The 17361-nt window shown below is 43.5% G+C and overlaps 1 protein-coding gene across 1 annotated transcript in view; it reads right to left on the bottom strand.

Annotated features, from left to right (window-relative positions):
• Positions 1 to 17361, bottom strand: part of SLC30A5 (solute carrier family 30 member 5) — a 238017-nt gene that overhangs the window by 116404 nt on the left and 104252 nt on the right. Inside the window, exons 7-8 of the mRNA XM_086960714.1 lie at positions 16942 to 17018; positions 10336 to 10506 (exon numbers count right to left, since the gene is read on the bottom strand). Of these exons, the coding sequence (XP_086816840.1) occupies positions 10336 to 10506; positions 16942 to 17018 (248 nt within the window). The remainder of the gene's footprint in view (positions 1 to 10335; positions 10507 to 16941; positions 17019 to 17361) is intronic.

Below are 17361 nucleotides of genomic sequence, written 5' to 3'. Positions count from 1 at the left end.
ATAAGCTGTGCTTTCCAACTAGTCTGGCCAATGGGGTGACATACACGTTAAAAAGCGTGGGAGACAGAGCGGAACCTTGTGACACTCTGCAAGAAAGATAAAAGGTGTCAGAATGTAAGTTGTGCCAGACTATGTTCTGCTCGCTAGCGATTAGGAAGGAGGAGAGAAGGGCCAAAGCTGGGTCCTTGATTCCCACGTACCTCAGCCACTGCACTAATACCGTGTGGTTTATGGTGTCAAATTGTGGATAGGTCTAGGAGGACGAGAACAGCTCTGCCCCCCTCATCAATCACTTTCCGTATCTCCTTCGTTGCCATTATCAAGGCCGTCTCTGTAGAGTGGCATGGTCTGAAGCCATGCTGTGTGGAGTCGAGCAGATTGTTGGCTTTGAGATGTTGGGTTAGTTCACCGCTTTTTCCAGAATCTTGGCAGCGAACGTCAGCCCTGAAATTGGACAGTAGTTTTTTGTGTCAGTGGGGTCGAGGGTTAGCTTTTTAAGAATTGGTCTGGTGTAGGCTTTTTTCCAGGCACCAGGGTAAATACCAGACTCTATGATTCGGTTTAAGAGGGGAGTTAACTGAGCGCTGATATTGCCGGATACCAGATGCATAATCGCCGGGGGACAGGGGTCGTTAGGGGAGCCCGACTTTGTAGCTAGGATGAGTTTGTTAACCTCTTCCTGAGAAAGTGGCCGGAAATGGATTAGCTAGCCGTGTGCAGCCTTTTCCTCATCTGCCGTAAAGTTACGTCTCGACATGCCACCAAAGGAGTTGAGGAGATAGTTACAGATCAGGTGCACCTTACTTTAGAAGAAGGTGGCGATTTTGTTACAAAAAAAGGCTTGATCTGGTCTAAACTGGTTGTTCTGCATGGGTTTAGCTAGCAGTTGAATGGATTTAAAGAGCTCCTTGGAGGAGTTACTAGCAGCCTCAATTTTTGTTGTAAAGTAGACCCGTTTTGCTTCGCTAATAGCCTCCTTGTATTTTTCTAGGTTTAAGTTATCGGCCTCTTTATGCTCCTTGCTGTAGTCTGACCTTCAAATTCGTTCACTTCTCCTGCAGTCGATTTTTATACGTTTGAGGTCTGGCCCATACCATGGTGCGGTTGCTGAGGCTCTTTTAACTGAGATGGTTATTTCCGGCTGAACATGGTTAACCGCTTTGTGAATCCAGTTGTCATACCGATATGCTGCTTCATCGTTGTCCAAAGCCCATACGGGGGGCAAATGCTAAGAGTATTTTCTAGGTCCCTGCCCCGAATCTTGTTCCACCGTCGGATCCTTAACCGGGAAGGTCTGCAAGGGCTCATCGAGATAGTGTTTGTTGCCCTAATATCAAAGTAAATCGCCCTGTGGTCTGTCCAGGGTAATGGCCACTAAGATGTCAAGATTGTTAGTAAATATGCCATCCAATGTATGACCGGCCGAATGTGTATGTACAGACACTAATTGAGTGAGACCACATGCTACAAGATTATTCAGGAGTCTGGCAGGGTCTGAGTTGGTGTTTAACTCCAGATGGTAGTTGAAGTCTCCCACAATGGTAAGTGAGGGACACGACTCTAATAGGGTCTGTAGGACTAGAGAGAAGGCAACTCTCGGGTCCGGCGGCCGATAGACAAGAAACCCTTGGAAAGAGGAGGTGTTATTTAGTCTAAAAGAGAAACACATCACCTCCGCAGGGAGCGCTAGGATTTGTTGGACTCGCACCTTTAGGTGCTCTCGGTGAATTACAGCTATTACCCCACCTATGTTCCCAATCCTATCTTGTTTGCTAACGACATACCCTGGAGGAACGGCTGTGTTCCAGTCGTGATCTGAGGAATCATCGGTCCATGTTTCAGTAAAAAATATACTTCGGGCATATCATATTGTAACATACATTCTAGCTGATATTTATGCTTCACCAGAGAGCGCGTGTTAAGTAAAATATATTTCAACAGCTGGTCGCGCTCTTGTTCGGCATCTTTGATCGGAAGAGCAGTGTTAGTACTGCAGGCCAGTGGGGGTTTTGCGCAGCACCCGGAGACTTCAGTCTCTGCTTCATTAGCCACGGTCTCCGCTTTCTATGTGTCGTCCGCCACACTGGTGGTGCTCCGCACAATGCTCAGCCTAGACTTACAGACTGCACAGTTAAACTCTTCCCTCATTTCTCCAACTTGATCAACCTCGGGGGTGCGCAACACTCTCCTCTCCTGAGGTCTAGAAGTTGTTTCCTTGTGAAGACGCGCACCTCGTTTTGGCCTGGGGTTCTGGCCCTGGGCGCAGATGGGCTTGCCTCTGGTAAGCCCGCTGCGCAGACGAGCCAGGGTGGTTTTCTTATTCACACTCCCCCAAAACACAGAACACCATTTGTGTCTGAGGTATGTTTATCCCTGGGTATTTGGCCCCTTTTTGGTTCCCTTATTTTTAGCATCCTTTCCATTTTTGGAGATTTCTCCTCACCATTGATCTCTTGTTTTTTGGCTTTGTCTAAATTGAGGCGTATTTTTTTCTACATAGTCATAAACCCACTGGTCTTGAGGATCCTTTATTATAGGTTAGGTAAATATTTGATCTATTTTTCTTTACCTTTGTGAGTGGCATGTGGAGCACGGACTGTCTGCATGGATAGTCAGAACAGTTAAGATGCGTGGGTGTTGTCCAACACTTCTTTTGTATGTTTAGTGTTGTCTCAATGACCTTCCAATTACCATCTAGTGAGATATTAAGCATGGCTATTATATCTGAAGAGCACATGGTGAAGGAACTGTTTCAGATGAGGTTCTCACATTCCGGGTGGATAACCCCTGCGGTGGTGAGCCGCAACACAGGCAACCACAAAGATGAACCGTAATTTTCTGTCAATAACGAGTGCACTCGCGGGTGTGTTAATATAGCAAAACTTTACTGCGCAAGCCGCCAAACACTGACAGACGCGTTTCGGCATGCTGCAGGTTGCGATTTTAAACAAAAAAGTAAACAGGGTGTGTTTCATTAGTTCATAGGGCGGATGGGGAGAGGAGGAGGAAGAGTGGGTGGTGGTGACAAAAAAACTGGGAAAAAAACTGGAAAATTACACTCCTTATTATATATACATACTTTTGTTCTGCCTGCCTCTCTATTATATGTTTCAAATTATCTTGGATTTCCTTTGATGTAATGAGAGAACCAATACTAAGCTGGGACAGTAGGCAGCCTTTACCACATGCAGGACGTTACCACGCAGTTAAGTAAGACATCACTTTTTAGCACTTCACCATGTCAACTATGTCAAACAAGTTATAATGGTTTGGGTTGAGATACGGGGTTTAAGGAATTTTAGGGTGAAGAAATGCGAAAGAGAAAGGACAAGTGAGGGTTTTTTAGGGTTTAGGGGGAGGGTAGAGGTATATACAGGGATTGGAGGGGTTATATATGGTGTTCCCTACTGTCTAGTTATATGTTAGTCAGGTACCATAGGATGAGCAATTTTTGGGTTTACTAATAACTTTAGTGCCATTTGGCGAAACCTTACTAAAAGAAGTGCCTCCATCTCAGCTCCTTCCTGGAAAGTTTCAGGGTGATCCTTCAAGCTAGGGTAGAGAAAAGAAGAGGGGGCTCAAAATACTTTTGGTCCTATGCATTTTTCACAGGTAGAATTAGACAACATGGCTGCACAGAACACCACAAAATTTGGCAAAAAACTGGATTTTTACCCAGAAAGCATATGGCCGGGTCCAAACTGGAATGGCATGGTGAGCAATAAAACGATGGATTTAGGTCCAGATCTCTGTACTGGGATGAATGTATGACATTGTTCCGCATTCTGTCCATCAATTGTTCTTTTTGCATTTGTCACCCAGAGTGGGACGGGTACGCCCAGACGTGGGTTCCGTGCCCGTATGTCACTGGAGTCAAGCTATCCTGGCTGAAAGCCCGAAACCGGTCCTAGGATGCTTGTTTCCAGTCCAGGGGGGACCTAGCATGGCAGTTCCGGCTGGACTGTTCCCAGTGGGCGCAGGGTCAAGACTGATTTGCTTATGGCAGAGTCCAAACTGGAATGGCATGGTGAGCAATAAAACATTGGATTTAGGCCCAGATCTCTGTGCTGGGGGGAATGTATGACATTGCTCTACATTCTGTCCATCAATTGTTCTTTTTGCATTTGTCAACCGAGTAGGAAGGGTATGCCCGGTCCTGTGCTCTCCATGCCCCTGGAGTCCCGCTATCCTGGCTGATGAGGGCTGAAAGCCAGAAAATGGTCCTAGGATGCTTGTTTCCAGTCCAGGGAGGACCTGGCCTGGCAGTTCCTGCTGGACTGTTCCCATTGGGCGCAGGTTCAAGACTGATTGGCATATGGCCGGGCCCAAACTGGAATGGCACGGTGAGCAAAAAAACGATGGATTTAGGCTCAGATCTCTGTACTGGGGTGAATGTATGACATTGTTCTGCATTCTGTCCATCATTTGTTTTTTTTGCAGTATGTATTGTTCCACTTTAAGGGACCCCCTCTGCTACTCACCTAACTCATACAGACTGCCATTGTAGGCTGCGTGTCTTGGTGCAGAGAAAAGTAGATATGGCAAACATCCATGTGTGACACACCTGCAGACACTGCATGCAGTATAGGTAAGTTACCCCTACAACAGGCCTTTCAGCACTAAGGCGGGGTGCACTATATCACATGTGTAGGCATATCTGCATGAGCAATTATGCAGCTGTGATGTCTAAGTTGATTTTTAGATATCACAAGTGAACAGGGAAGACTTTTTAAGTACAGGTGCTGGAAACATGTAAAAACGAGTTTCCCAGCTACACGATGGCTTCAATAAAAATTCTATGGTGTTTGGTATAAAACACCTTGTATTAATAAACCCACACTGATTCCAATGGTGGGTTTATTAATGCATGAACCCAGAAGACACCTTGGACCTGCCCCCTGAAAACCTACCATCCTCTCGTTCGCTGGCTCACTGACTGGTGTCGACCAGCCTGCGCCACCAGACAGGTTTCTGACCAAGTGTACCCAACAGTCTACACTCTGAGGGTAGAAACAATGCCTGCTCTGGCCGGAGGTGTTTTCACCTCCTCCAAGCAGGATGGCTTCAGCATATCAAGGCAGGGGGCTTCAAAGCCTACCACGCCTTTGATATGTGACCTCGGCTTCCCCAGACAGGGGGAAAACCAACCCCCTGCCCAATTGCACCAGGGCAGGCAGGAAATTTGATATGCAGGGAGTTGCGGTGCACTGCCAGGTCAGTTACCTGATGTAGCCCCACCGTTAGGAAAATTCTGCCATCTTGGTGATGTCAGAATTAGGAACTCTGGGACTGTTTTATGCTAATTTCCCAAGGAAGTGATCATATAGGGGTTATAGTGACCCTAAGGGTAAGTAGCCCATGGGCTATCACGCTTCACCCCTTAACACCCCTAAATCTAGTATTTAAGGGAGCCCCTATCACCAGGAAAGCAGATTCTGATGGCCTAATAAAAAGGGGCATCCAGCATCTCCCGTGGAGTAGCAGAGCTCCTTCCCCGTACTCTGCAGGAACACAAGAAGAACTGCGAGGACTCTGGAGGTCGAATATTCGACACTGAAAAGCACCACTGCACTCGTACTCCCCAGTCGAGCCGAAGTGGGTCAATGGTGCCAACAAGGATTTGAGAGCCTCCGGAATCGAATGCCACCTTGGGTTTGCCCAGACTGGACACCCGGCCTCTTTGTGCAGGCCCCCACAACCTCAAGTATCTCCCGAAGCACGGACCAGACACCTAAAAGCGTCACTGCACCAAGTCCCACAGCCCGAGAAGAGGACCAACCGTGTCCCTACATGCCCGACCCTCTCAAGGACTGAGCCCTCCTGTGGTTTCAGCCAGACCAGCCCAGAGTCCCAGCTTTCAGCCTCTTTTTTCCAGGACCACTTCCCATTGAAACCAACAAGGTACCCGGCGCTGAAAAGCACCTCTGCACATGGATGCCTCAGAGTCTACTGAGGTGGCCTGTTCGTGCTGTCTTGGGCCTTGCCCCATACTTACCTTAACTCCAGGAGATTGGTCCTGTAAGTCGCTGTTAAGCACCTGTATGCAGAAAATGTGATTTTACACATAGGATAACATTACGGCATAAGAGACCATACAAGTATATTTACCTGCTTGCTTCAAAACTGATATTTTAAAAAGTATTTACCCAATAACAAAGTTCTTGGTGTCTAAAAATATATAAAAATGTGTGCAATTGTTCTAAAATGGTGTAGCGCTCCTTATTGAGTGTGTGTGTATCATTTATTGACTGTGTGTATGCAACAAATGTCTAACACTCTTTTTTGATAAGCCTATGGCTGCTCAACCACATTACCACAAAAAGAGCACCTTGGGATTGTTAAAGCAAGACCCTGTCCACTCATAAGGGATAACTGTACTCTCTACACAATATGCCTCTTTTTGGTATATTATGTGTAAAGGAGCCAGCTTCGTATACTCATGAATGCATTTTTCCCTCTGCTCACTCCTGCTAGACTATATATACACATACATGCAGGACTATAAATATACATACATATACAACTACTCCATTGTCTCATATGAAAAGGGGCAGATGCACAAGGTTTCCTTTAAAAGTGACTTTATCCTTTGCCACACTGCATTTCAGCAGCTGAATGCAGCCTTGCTCACACACAAGATTGCCATTTTGTTTCAGCTTTTTAAAGGCGACCACGTGCAGTACATCTTTGCAAACATAGAAAACATCCATTTTTTTTGCAACGTACTCCCTTTCAAATGAATTTCCTCATTTGTGCTTTTTTTTAATAAAATCATTTGTTACGGACAATATAGGGGTTATGTAATTAATTTGCCATTTGGTGCACAACAGCCACACATTCCCTTTTGTATTAATTCGCCAAATCATACTCAGTCTAACATATAAAGCTGATATTGCACTGCTATGTGAGTCCTCCTTGGTATGCCGTTTGTTTTTAGCAACATGTTCCAGTGGGATGTTATTAACCTCAGCCGTGCTGCCCCGATTTATCGCCGGTGCTGGGCCCCAATGTTAATGGGTGTGGTCATGACGGAACGGTTCTGTCATGAGCACAGCTCGACCGATGCTCATGACGGAACCGTTCCGTCATGAGAATCGAAAGGGTTAAGTAAACCATTATTTTACTGCAACCTCCCAACATAATACAGACAAAATGTTATCACGCTGTTATTGGAGTCATCAATCGTGTCCGTTTACAGTGATTATTGAGTCCTTATGGGCTACTATTAAAGACTTGAAGTAATATGTGATCAAACCAGTATTGAGGGATCCCATGGGTGGTTCAGGCAGGGGACAGAAAGAAATCATTAAGGCTAGAATCGAGATACATAGTATACCTCAACACTAAAACACCAGGAGGCTTAAACAAAGCAGAATATATATATATATATATATATATATATATATATATATATATATATATATATATATATATATATATATATATATATATATATATATATATATATATATATATATATAATCTTCTCAAGCTCTCAGTTTCAGGAGATCAGCCACTGAGGTGAAAAATAGGGGCAAAGGTATATTAGAAGGATTTTGATAGGCCAAAGGAGTAGTTGGTTATTAATGGAGTGCACGGATCTGAGTAGCTGACACTGCCTTCAGTCTGGTGGTCGGCTATCAAATATATATATATATATATATATATATTTAAGAACCACTATGTAATACAATATGTTGTAAAGGTCTTCGCATTGCAAAGGAATGCATGGTATGGAGAAAGAAAATGGTGGAATTAGATTTCCTTAGCATTTGAGATATTAGAAGGAGAATAGTGATTCTTAGGCCATTCCTCTTCCACTATTGGGGCCTTCAAGGCAGGGCAGAGGGCAGAAACAGAAATAAGCTTTCCAGACATCTTGCTTATTGAGGCGAAATGCTTCTTGATTCATAACATTTATAGAATTCTAAGGAATTGGCTCTTAACATTTTCATAAATCTAAGGGACACAGTGGAAGTGAATTGGTAACAGATAGGCAAATGTCACGTAATTTTGACTTATGGAGAAGTAAGAAATTAATTATAGAGGGCAAATCCATGATTTGGAAGTCATGCAGGTAATATATCTGTTTAATAAGTGAGGTTAACTGTATAATAACTGTCACTCTATTTATGCAGCCACACACTCCTAATATATTACAGTACTTGGAATTGTATTAATTTCTTCAGCCCAAGGTGGAAATTACAATATGTAGCCATCTAGAAATTGTTGAAGCCTATCAACTACAGACCTTTTTAAAATACCTGTGACAACTGGGTTTTTCGACCTTAAAAAAGTATGACATCACGCTATTGCCATCTTGAAGCTCTCTCCATTCAAGAATTAATCATTAGCAAAATCAAATATTTCTGGCCTGTTCAACCTATTGCCTTTATCAAATTTTTTTTCTCCTCCCAGATTGCTCCTGAAAATGTGAAAATATCCATGCTAGCCATCTTTGAATATTTTCAGAAACCCCATTCAAAGACGGCCGCAACGCACAAATGCATATCAACGGCGACCTACTTTGAATGGGATTTGTTAAAAATAAACCAGATACATTGAAAAAAGTCTGCACCGCTTTTTTTATGCACGTTTAGGTGGGCAGAGGGTGAAACGCTTGAGCACGACTTGCAACGTCCCCAGAGTTAAACATCGTTCGCTCTTCAGAGGCGGTGAGTGGGGGAGTGGAAAACATCCACCAGCTATCCCAATGGGGGTTTAAAGGACCTCCTAGCGCCCAAATGAATCCCCTACAATAAACTTTGCCAGTACTTCTATGCCGGCATCCACCGACCCTGACCCCAATATGGCACTGGCCTAGGTTTATCCACCGGAGCGGTAGGATGTCCCATAAGTCAAGGGGGTACCAATATTTTACCCGAATTAAAATTACAGCTGTGTAACGAAACCTCAGGACTTGAGCCAAGCCTTTGGAAGCCGGCTACTCACTGCTGTTTAGGCCGTATGGAGTGCCCAAGTCTGCCTTACCCTAGGATGGCGCCTAATGCTGATTTAATTCAAGCCCAGCAAATCGACGAGCCCGTTCTCCAAGGGGGAGATATCGGTTTTAGGTCAGCAGGAGAGATGAGTAGTGATGGACGATGGCCATGCCACACAGAGGGTATAAATACGACAGCACGTGGAGTGGTCATCAACCAGTCCTCGCGCATTTTCCCCACCCTCCTCCCCTATCTGGCTCACCCTTCTGGACATTGAATCTGTGAACTTGCCACCGACAACAGAGACCTGACACTTTGACTGATGCCCGGTGGAGCTACCTTGATAGCTACAGAGGGGATGGGCTGTGGACATCCCCCTCAGCCGTCACCTACCCAGGACATTGGGCAGACATGTTCCTTTGTCTCCCCGCCATATCTCCGTCCTCGTTTCCCTTTTACCCTTATCCCCTCACCCTTCCTTGCGCCATTAATCTTGTCTTATATGCTATTTAAATGTTTCGAGCAACCAATGTAACCTGTAACTGATGTAACCTAGAGACCTAGCTATCTGACAGATGCCTGATGGAGCTACCTTGAGAGCTAAAGGGGAGACTGGCTGTGGATTCCCTCCTCGGCTGTCACCTACCCAGTAAGTCATTGGCCAGACTTCCCTTCGTCTCTCAAACCATCTATCCCCTCTTCCTCTTCCTCTCCCCATATCCGCTCTATTTGTCTACGCTTCTTGCTCTTTAATGTGTCACATATATTTATCTATACCCCCTTACCCTTCTAAGCTCCATTTATTTTGGCTTTTACTCTGCCAAATTACAGTCAATAAATTAGATCTAAGGACAATAGTACACATGGCATTGGGGATTATTCTACACACATCACACAACACTCCATGTCAGTGAGTTTCCCCAGGTTAAATATTATAAGCAAAAACCCAGATATTTTGCAAAAGCACTGTAAGCTTACTATATGACCCATTCTCACAGAGGACACCATTTTGTCTGAGATTTGCTGTTACAAGTCATTGTTTTAGGTGTGCTAGCTAGTTGGATATGCTTAAATGATTCAAGAAAACCCAGGACTAGAAAGAGATGTCGTTAATGTAGGGAATCATCGGGTAACCTTCGTCAGGGTCTGGAAAGCCCCAGTCAATACCAGGAAAATTCTCATGCACTTTCAAAGGAAAGACACAGCTTTAACAATTTGCAACATTAACAGCTGAGACTGATTTCATATTAGCCCTATTTTTCTTATAGTAAAACTTGTATTCCCTTCAAAATTGGATCCAAATACTAATAAAATACGTACATTTAATTAAAAACAAGAATCACAAGGCAGCATGACAACAAAAAACACAACACACTATCCTTCTTCCAATTACCTCAGTAGTTGCAGCAAGGACGATGACCCATGGAGACAGTATGATGACGGAAACAATGTGCGACAAAGCTTGAAGACGCTTGGCTCCACCAATATCTAATGACAGCTTCCTGGAAACTGCGTGAAACCCAACGTTGCAGCATAATGCTAACACAAGTAATAATACACCACCCTGAAAGGATAAAGAGTTTTATTTTTTTTAAGTGTGTTCCATTTAGGAACTGCTACACCCCACAATGCGATATTGAGTTTAGCAAAGCACCAAAACAACAAGAAAATGAAAGAAAGTAAAGAATTGCATCATAAGAGAAATCAGAAAAGAGTTAACTTAAAAAAATTCCTCAAAATTATTTAATGAGTCTTGATATGAAAAACGAATATGAATGTTAGTAGCATTATCCAACCATAGCAAATACGAAAAGAAAAATATTCTTTGTAATAGCAGTTTGTGACACACCTATTATAGATTCACATGACGTCATCTACGGTTTGAACTCTGAGTAGCACCTAATATTTCTCAAAATACATTACTATTAGTTAGGTGGCCACAGTAAGTATGCTGAGTGGGACTTAGTATAACGCTAAAGTGAAAACTTCAATGCCACTATCTGTCACACTACACTGAACTACAGTACGATTACAGTGGCCTTAACTTAGTTCTAGGCTATAAACTGATAGAATTGGAGTAAGAAGAATACATTTCCCCTGCCTCTGTAATGTCAGGTAGTGGTAATGGCCAGAATCTCAGTAAAGCAAGTTTCAGAAAATGCTAACGTGATGCATGTTTCAGATGATATCTCTGCAGTGATAAGGCTCGGCAAGATGGGATCAAATATCCTGGGATCAGCAAAAGTAGCACAATACCAAACAAACTTTATTGAAGCGGTGGGAGTGTAGTTAAATGTTTCCCAAATGTTCCGTAGGAGCGCACAAAGCTAATTTCCTTGGATGACCAATGTGAGCCAAAGGAGCCTCTCTTCCAAGGTAGATGTGAGTAGACTTAAAAACACACTTTGCTGGTTGAAGCATTCAGAGAGGCTGATTCAGGAGATCTTTGGGACAGGAAATGAAGCCTTAGGCCGCAGCTTTTGGCTACTCTTGTTTACAAAACACAGCCTTTTGCTAGTGGTGAGAGCATAATTAATCTAGTCTAGTTTTGTCAGGGAAGCAACTTTCCAAGCACTTAAAATCTCACCCTCATGTGCAGGTTGCCAGTCTGGATAGGGTAGAAATCGTGATTCACTAGGGTTCACCCAACTGGAAAATCCCACCTTTGGCAGTCTATGGGAACACAAGAGGGGCTTGGGACACAAACACCGGCCCAAAATTTGACTACCTATGGCCTAGCTGGAATATTTCAAATTTGGGCCCTTAAAAGGTTATGTATTTCTACACAGGGTGCCAGCTTACTTTGCTCTTCCACTTTTTACCTTACCCATGAGGAACAACAGTACAACAGTTTGCCCTATTTTTGAACTGTGTTCTTACATATCCTAAACAGGGCTCCAGGAGGTGTGTCCCAGTAGCTTTAATATGGACTCCACACGGAGTACATATATACACCTTAGTTACTTAACAGTTCTTCCAGGGGATGCGCCTCTGTTTACTTCTGGGTAGATACAATCTGTATACACTCTGATTGTTTAACAATGCGTCGTTCTGCATGGACCCTGTATGGTATATATATTCAGGTTCTTAACAGCGACTCAATGATTTCGGCAAACAATAGCTTTCTATGGACAGAGATGGGAACTTCTTTCACCAGGGAAACACTGATGGTTCTCACCTTCAAAATGAGATCTGGTGATCACACGTAAATCTTTTTTCTCTGAAGCATTACAACAATTAAATAGACCCTCTAAGATAATGAACCTTACAAGCTGCCTGTTTTCATTCAAGTCATTTCAGACACACAGAACCAGCTTAGCCACACATTCTTCTGTCCTGAGGTTTGTAGGTAATTTGTGACCTGAAAAATAAAATATGTGCCTTTATTTACATTACATCCTGATGATCACCCGTTAACTGTTCATGGGTTGAAATGCCATTGATATACCTGAATTTGTATGCCTAGTTTAGACTGCTTATATTAACTGTAACTAAACTTGCTCCAACATGCTTTATTATTTTGTGGTTGTTATGTTGATTTCTCTGCATATTTACACATGGCCACATATTGGCTGGCTCACTTCTCACCATGAGATCACAACAGCACCATGCACTGCAGAGACCAGGCAAACTGCACATGGCTCTTTTACCTCCATGCCAACCCGATGGACTCCAGTATCTGCCTTGAGACCAGTGCTTCACCAGCTGTGTCCTCCTCAGCATATGCTCCAAGTGCTCCTCTAATGGAGCTCGGTGTTGCACATGGGCCCACCAGTCATATACTTCTGTCTAAGGGTCACCTCTGTTGTGGTACGCCTGCCTCTCTTACCACCTTCACCTCTGGGCCACACATCCGTCACAGAGACTCAATCTGACCCTGGATGTCCCTCTCGCCCTCCATTAAAGTCTTGCAGTCACTTGATGGCACACTTGCTACTTCTAACAATCCAGGTGGGGTGGTTACTTCCATGGGTTTCCTTCTTCTGCATCAGACTGCACTCCAGTCTGGGCCATCATAACCTTCCCTCTCGTCCCTGGGATTGTGTTGTTTCAGCAGGCGGCCCACCACATTGGTTGCTGCTCCACTTGCGTGGTGCTCCAGGGCAAGACCAGCCAACCTAAGACTTGGCTCCTGACAATCCCTGCTGTCTTCTGGATTGCTTTTCCAGTAGAGTCCGCCATTTTGGGTCTTCTGCGTTGTCAAATGGCTGTGGATGTTAGGTACACAGATAGAACCTCAAAAAGGTATGTCCTCTATGTTGGTCTTCCTGGTGAATCCCTGCATTTGGTACTAATTACTTGAGGCCATCATCCTTTACATTTGTATTACAGCTCTCACACTGTTGGAGACTGTAATATTTGGAAGAGGGAGACATTTCTCTTACAAATTTGTCACCCAATCAATAATGTGGTCAGCTATGCACCATAAAGCTTTTAGATCAGCTCTCAAGAAACCCTTATGCTGGCTGGGGTTTGTTTCAAGTTCATTCCAAAGCTGAAAAGTAGCCGAATTTTCATGTTGGTAGCCATCATGCATCGAAGAAAATAATTCTTCACTAGCTCATCATACAAATTAAGGCTCCGTATGTAGATGAGTGGCAACCACTGCTAGGGATTTAGTAAAGAGGTGAGAGAGGAAGAGGTACATTTCAGTGGTATATGTATCCCACTACCCACAAAGTGCAAGCATGTCTTGTGTTAGGAGAATGAAACTGCACTCATGCAATAACAGGATAATATAACTGCAAAATAATCTAGAACCTTATTTTGACATATCTGTTCAGAGGTCCTTCATGTAGGACAGGGCTCACAGTTCTGCACTTCATTGGTACATGGGAACCTGTGGCATATAGTCATTGTCTTTCTTTCAATGTTATACCCTCTATTGACACTTTGTCGGTGAAGGTATATACTTCCTAAAGTAGTTAGTAGGACAAAGATATGTGACTTACAGTAGGATTCCTGGATCTTTATAGAAAATGTATTCTATTACCTACCTATTAATGGTTTTAGACATTCAGTTATCAGAGGGTATTCTGTGCCATAAAGCCTTCATTTTCCCAGGCTGGATAGCTGAATCATGAGAACATGAGAACATGTCAGTGTTTGGCTGAGGTTCATCTCTACTAAAATTACTACTTCTCTTGGATTTTTTTTATTTGAAAGAAAACATTTACATCACATGAAACTGGTGCCAACTGGATGTTTGAGGACTTCCACATTTTTGGGTTTAAACTTCAATCATTGGTCCATGTTACCTCTTGGCAGTACTAGTCCTCTTTTAATTATTACACCCCCCTTGACTGCTAAGACTAATAAACCTTTAGCAAAGATGTATAAAAATGCTATACCATCAATCTACACCGTCCTCATCTTGGCCCTGTTAGTCGCATCCCAGGATACCACCATAACTACATTATAAGCCTTTTGGCTTGACGCATATTAACCATGCAAAGGGAAAACAGCAAGACATGGAAACTTGTTATAGGAAAAACACTTCGCCAAGCCATCAGCATCTCCACTGAAGTGGATGAGCCACTTCCCTGCTGCAACCACAATGTGCAGTCCTCCGTTCTGCTGTTCGCCGGGTCAACCGACGCAGCAGCCGCCAAGGAGGAGTTGTGACCATGATCCAGGAAGACTGATACGTCTCCTCATCAAGTGTGAAGATGCCAATCAGAGCTGCCCTGCACCAATAGCCAGGGTATCGGACCCCTTGTGCCAACCAAAGCTTGTATGAGTCCAATGCGGACTTCATTGCCAAAGCGGCTGATCAGCAGACAAGAGACGTCGGCATCGCAGAATCCAGCAGCGTAAGTGGCCCAGCTGTCCTGCTTTGTCCACATCTACTGGTCCAAACCGCAACTGTGATCACCTTCAATGCACTGGCCCAGCCAAACAACACTCGGGCTCCATGGCCTGGACCAATGACAACCAAATGTGGCCCATGCTCCCAGGAGCTTCACGAACCGAGGCCTCCATTGGGAGCTTCCGGACTTGTCCCATAGCCCCCTCTCCAGCCTGTTTCTAGATAGCCCTCCTCTTTGTTATGGTGTAGCATGCAGTGAGTGAGAAACATTGATAAACTCAACCCCCTACCTACCAAAACTTCCCCCTTGTACTCTTGTACTCAAGAGAGCAATGACTTTTGATTGTACTCTATGGATTGGGTTAGCTATTCAATGCTCAGCTAGTGTCATATTCTGTGTAGCCATGTGGTGTGGTCTGGGACTCTGTCCAAGCCCCAGAGGGACAAAACTGCTTGCTATGCTGTCCCTAGGGCCACCACCATTTGCCAACCATTTGGGGACTTCAGAGAGTAGGTTAGATTGCATAAGCCCAGTAGGACATACACTGGAAGCCACGGCACCTGAATTTCAAATAATGTATCTATATCGTCCTGGACTGTGGCGCAGTATCGGTCCACTTTTGGGCAGTTCCAGAGTAAGTTTAACAAAGTTCCAGTCCTCGCGCAGCCTCTCCAGTATTCTTTGCTGTTTTTAACACCTTTTCTGTACCCTGGCGGAAGACCAGTACCAGTAAGTGGCTACCTTGACAACCATATCAGTACTGGATGCACTGTGTGCAGTGTGCAATGCTTTGTAGAAAATATCTTCCCATTCTTTGTGAGTGAGTACCTACCCTTCCCTACTTCCCATAATTTCTGCCCTGCTTGCTTCTACATTGGGGGTGGTAGTGTTAACAATGAATAACAATGAAAAGAGCTCTGTCATTAGTCGGCTAACTTTGTCATTGAGAGGAATACATTTTTCAAATTGTTCCTGTGATCTATGAGTGTGTGGTTTGACTGAGTGGAGCATCACCCAGTGCCTAATCTGTAGGTAGTGGAAGCGCTCTGATTCAGACAGCCGGCAGTCTCTTTGAAAAGCATCAAAGGGAAAGATTCCTTCCGAGTTGAATAAATTATCCTCCTATTTGCCCCTGTGACCCTCATTATATAGGATGTCTAAATGCCCGATGATCTATGCTTTTTTAGGAAGGTAGGGAAACTTCCAAATGTAAGTACCAGACACCTTCAAAATGCGAGCACCGGACACCGCCTGGTCCATGAAACACCAGTATTTTTCAGTAGCTGCTTAGGCCCATTCTACCCTAAATCGGAGTTGCGATGCCTGAAAGTATTAAGTAATATTGGGCACCCCCAGATCCCCCTCTTAAGTAGGTCTGTAAATCAAGAAGCGGTTCATAAGGAGTCTTCTTTCGTTCCACACAAACGTTCCACACAAACGTATTGATGTTGTTTGCCGTTTAACACTATATTTTAAAGGGCTGAAAGACCATGAATCGCTAGATTTGATTCAGAAATTGAAAGCCATCTCAGAATTCAAATTCGTATCAAGGAAAATTACAGGCATTTATGTGTAGTGGGAAACAACCTACATAGAGCTTATAATAAAACACGAGGGTCTCTGTATTTAATAATTCTGACTTTAGGAGATAGCTAAATGCATATGACGGCAAAGTAAATTCAAACATTTAATATCCTTGCCCTAGACTGACAATGGGCAATTAAACACTTACCAGAAGGATGCCTGTAAACTGTTCTTTATTTCTATTGCACTTACTCATGGCCAAGCTTGCAGAGTCTATTTGTATGCCCATGATATGATGCAGGCTCCTAACAATGACCACATTTTTACTATCACAATTCCTTACAAAGAAAAACAGTCAAGGTAAAAGGCTTTCAATTCTACCCAGCAAGAAAAAGTGCTGAAATTCTGTGGCCTCATTTCGCGTTTGCCTATTGTTTATTGCCACAGGAGCATTCGTTGGAAAATGGGAAGAAATAAATCAAGCAAAATGCTGCAAATGTTCTGTTTGCTTCTGCTGTAATTGGTGTTTTGTTGTTATACATTAGGTCATCAGTCTGTGCTTTTAATTACATGATTAGTAAAACCAGCAAACAAGCCAACATTCACATTTTACTATTTGCGCATAATAAACTAAGATAATCTTTAACAATAATGAAAGAAACTACCTTGTGGTCGGCAACTCCTAAGAATGAGAAGGCTGTGTATAGGAAGTGGGTTAGGGCACTGTCATGATGACCCTCAGCTGGATAGATAAGCAAGGTTAAGGATTAAACACGTATTGGCTCTTTCTCAACTTAAATTGCAATGAATACACAAAAATACAGTTTTAATTGTCTCTCCATTAAAGGCTGGCACAAGGGTGCATGCCAACTACATTTCCGGATGTCTGCAACAATGTTATGCTAACATCTTTGAGGCACTTGACATCATATGTGAAAAGAGCATATTGGCAACATTCTGTTATGATAAATATACTTATCAACAGACCAGCATACCAATTCAAGCATTTGGATAAAATAAACATTCATTAAAATAAGCAACACTTTTTTTGTCCAATACGGTTATTGTAGTTTGTCAGGTACCAT

Source organism: Lissotriton vulgaris, chromosome 3_1, assembly GCF_964263255.1.
Source record: "Lissotriton vulgaris chromosome 3_1, aLisVul1.2, whole genome shotgun sequence".
NCBI classification, from domain to species: Eukaryota; Metazoa; Chordata; class Amphibia; order Caudata; family Salamandridae; genus Lissotriton; species Lissotriton vulgaris.
The sequence above is the reverse complement of the archived record's forward strand: the minus strand, read 5'-3'. Positions and strand labels throughout refer to the sequence as shown.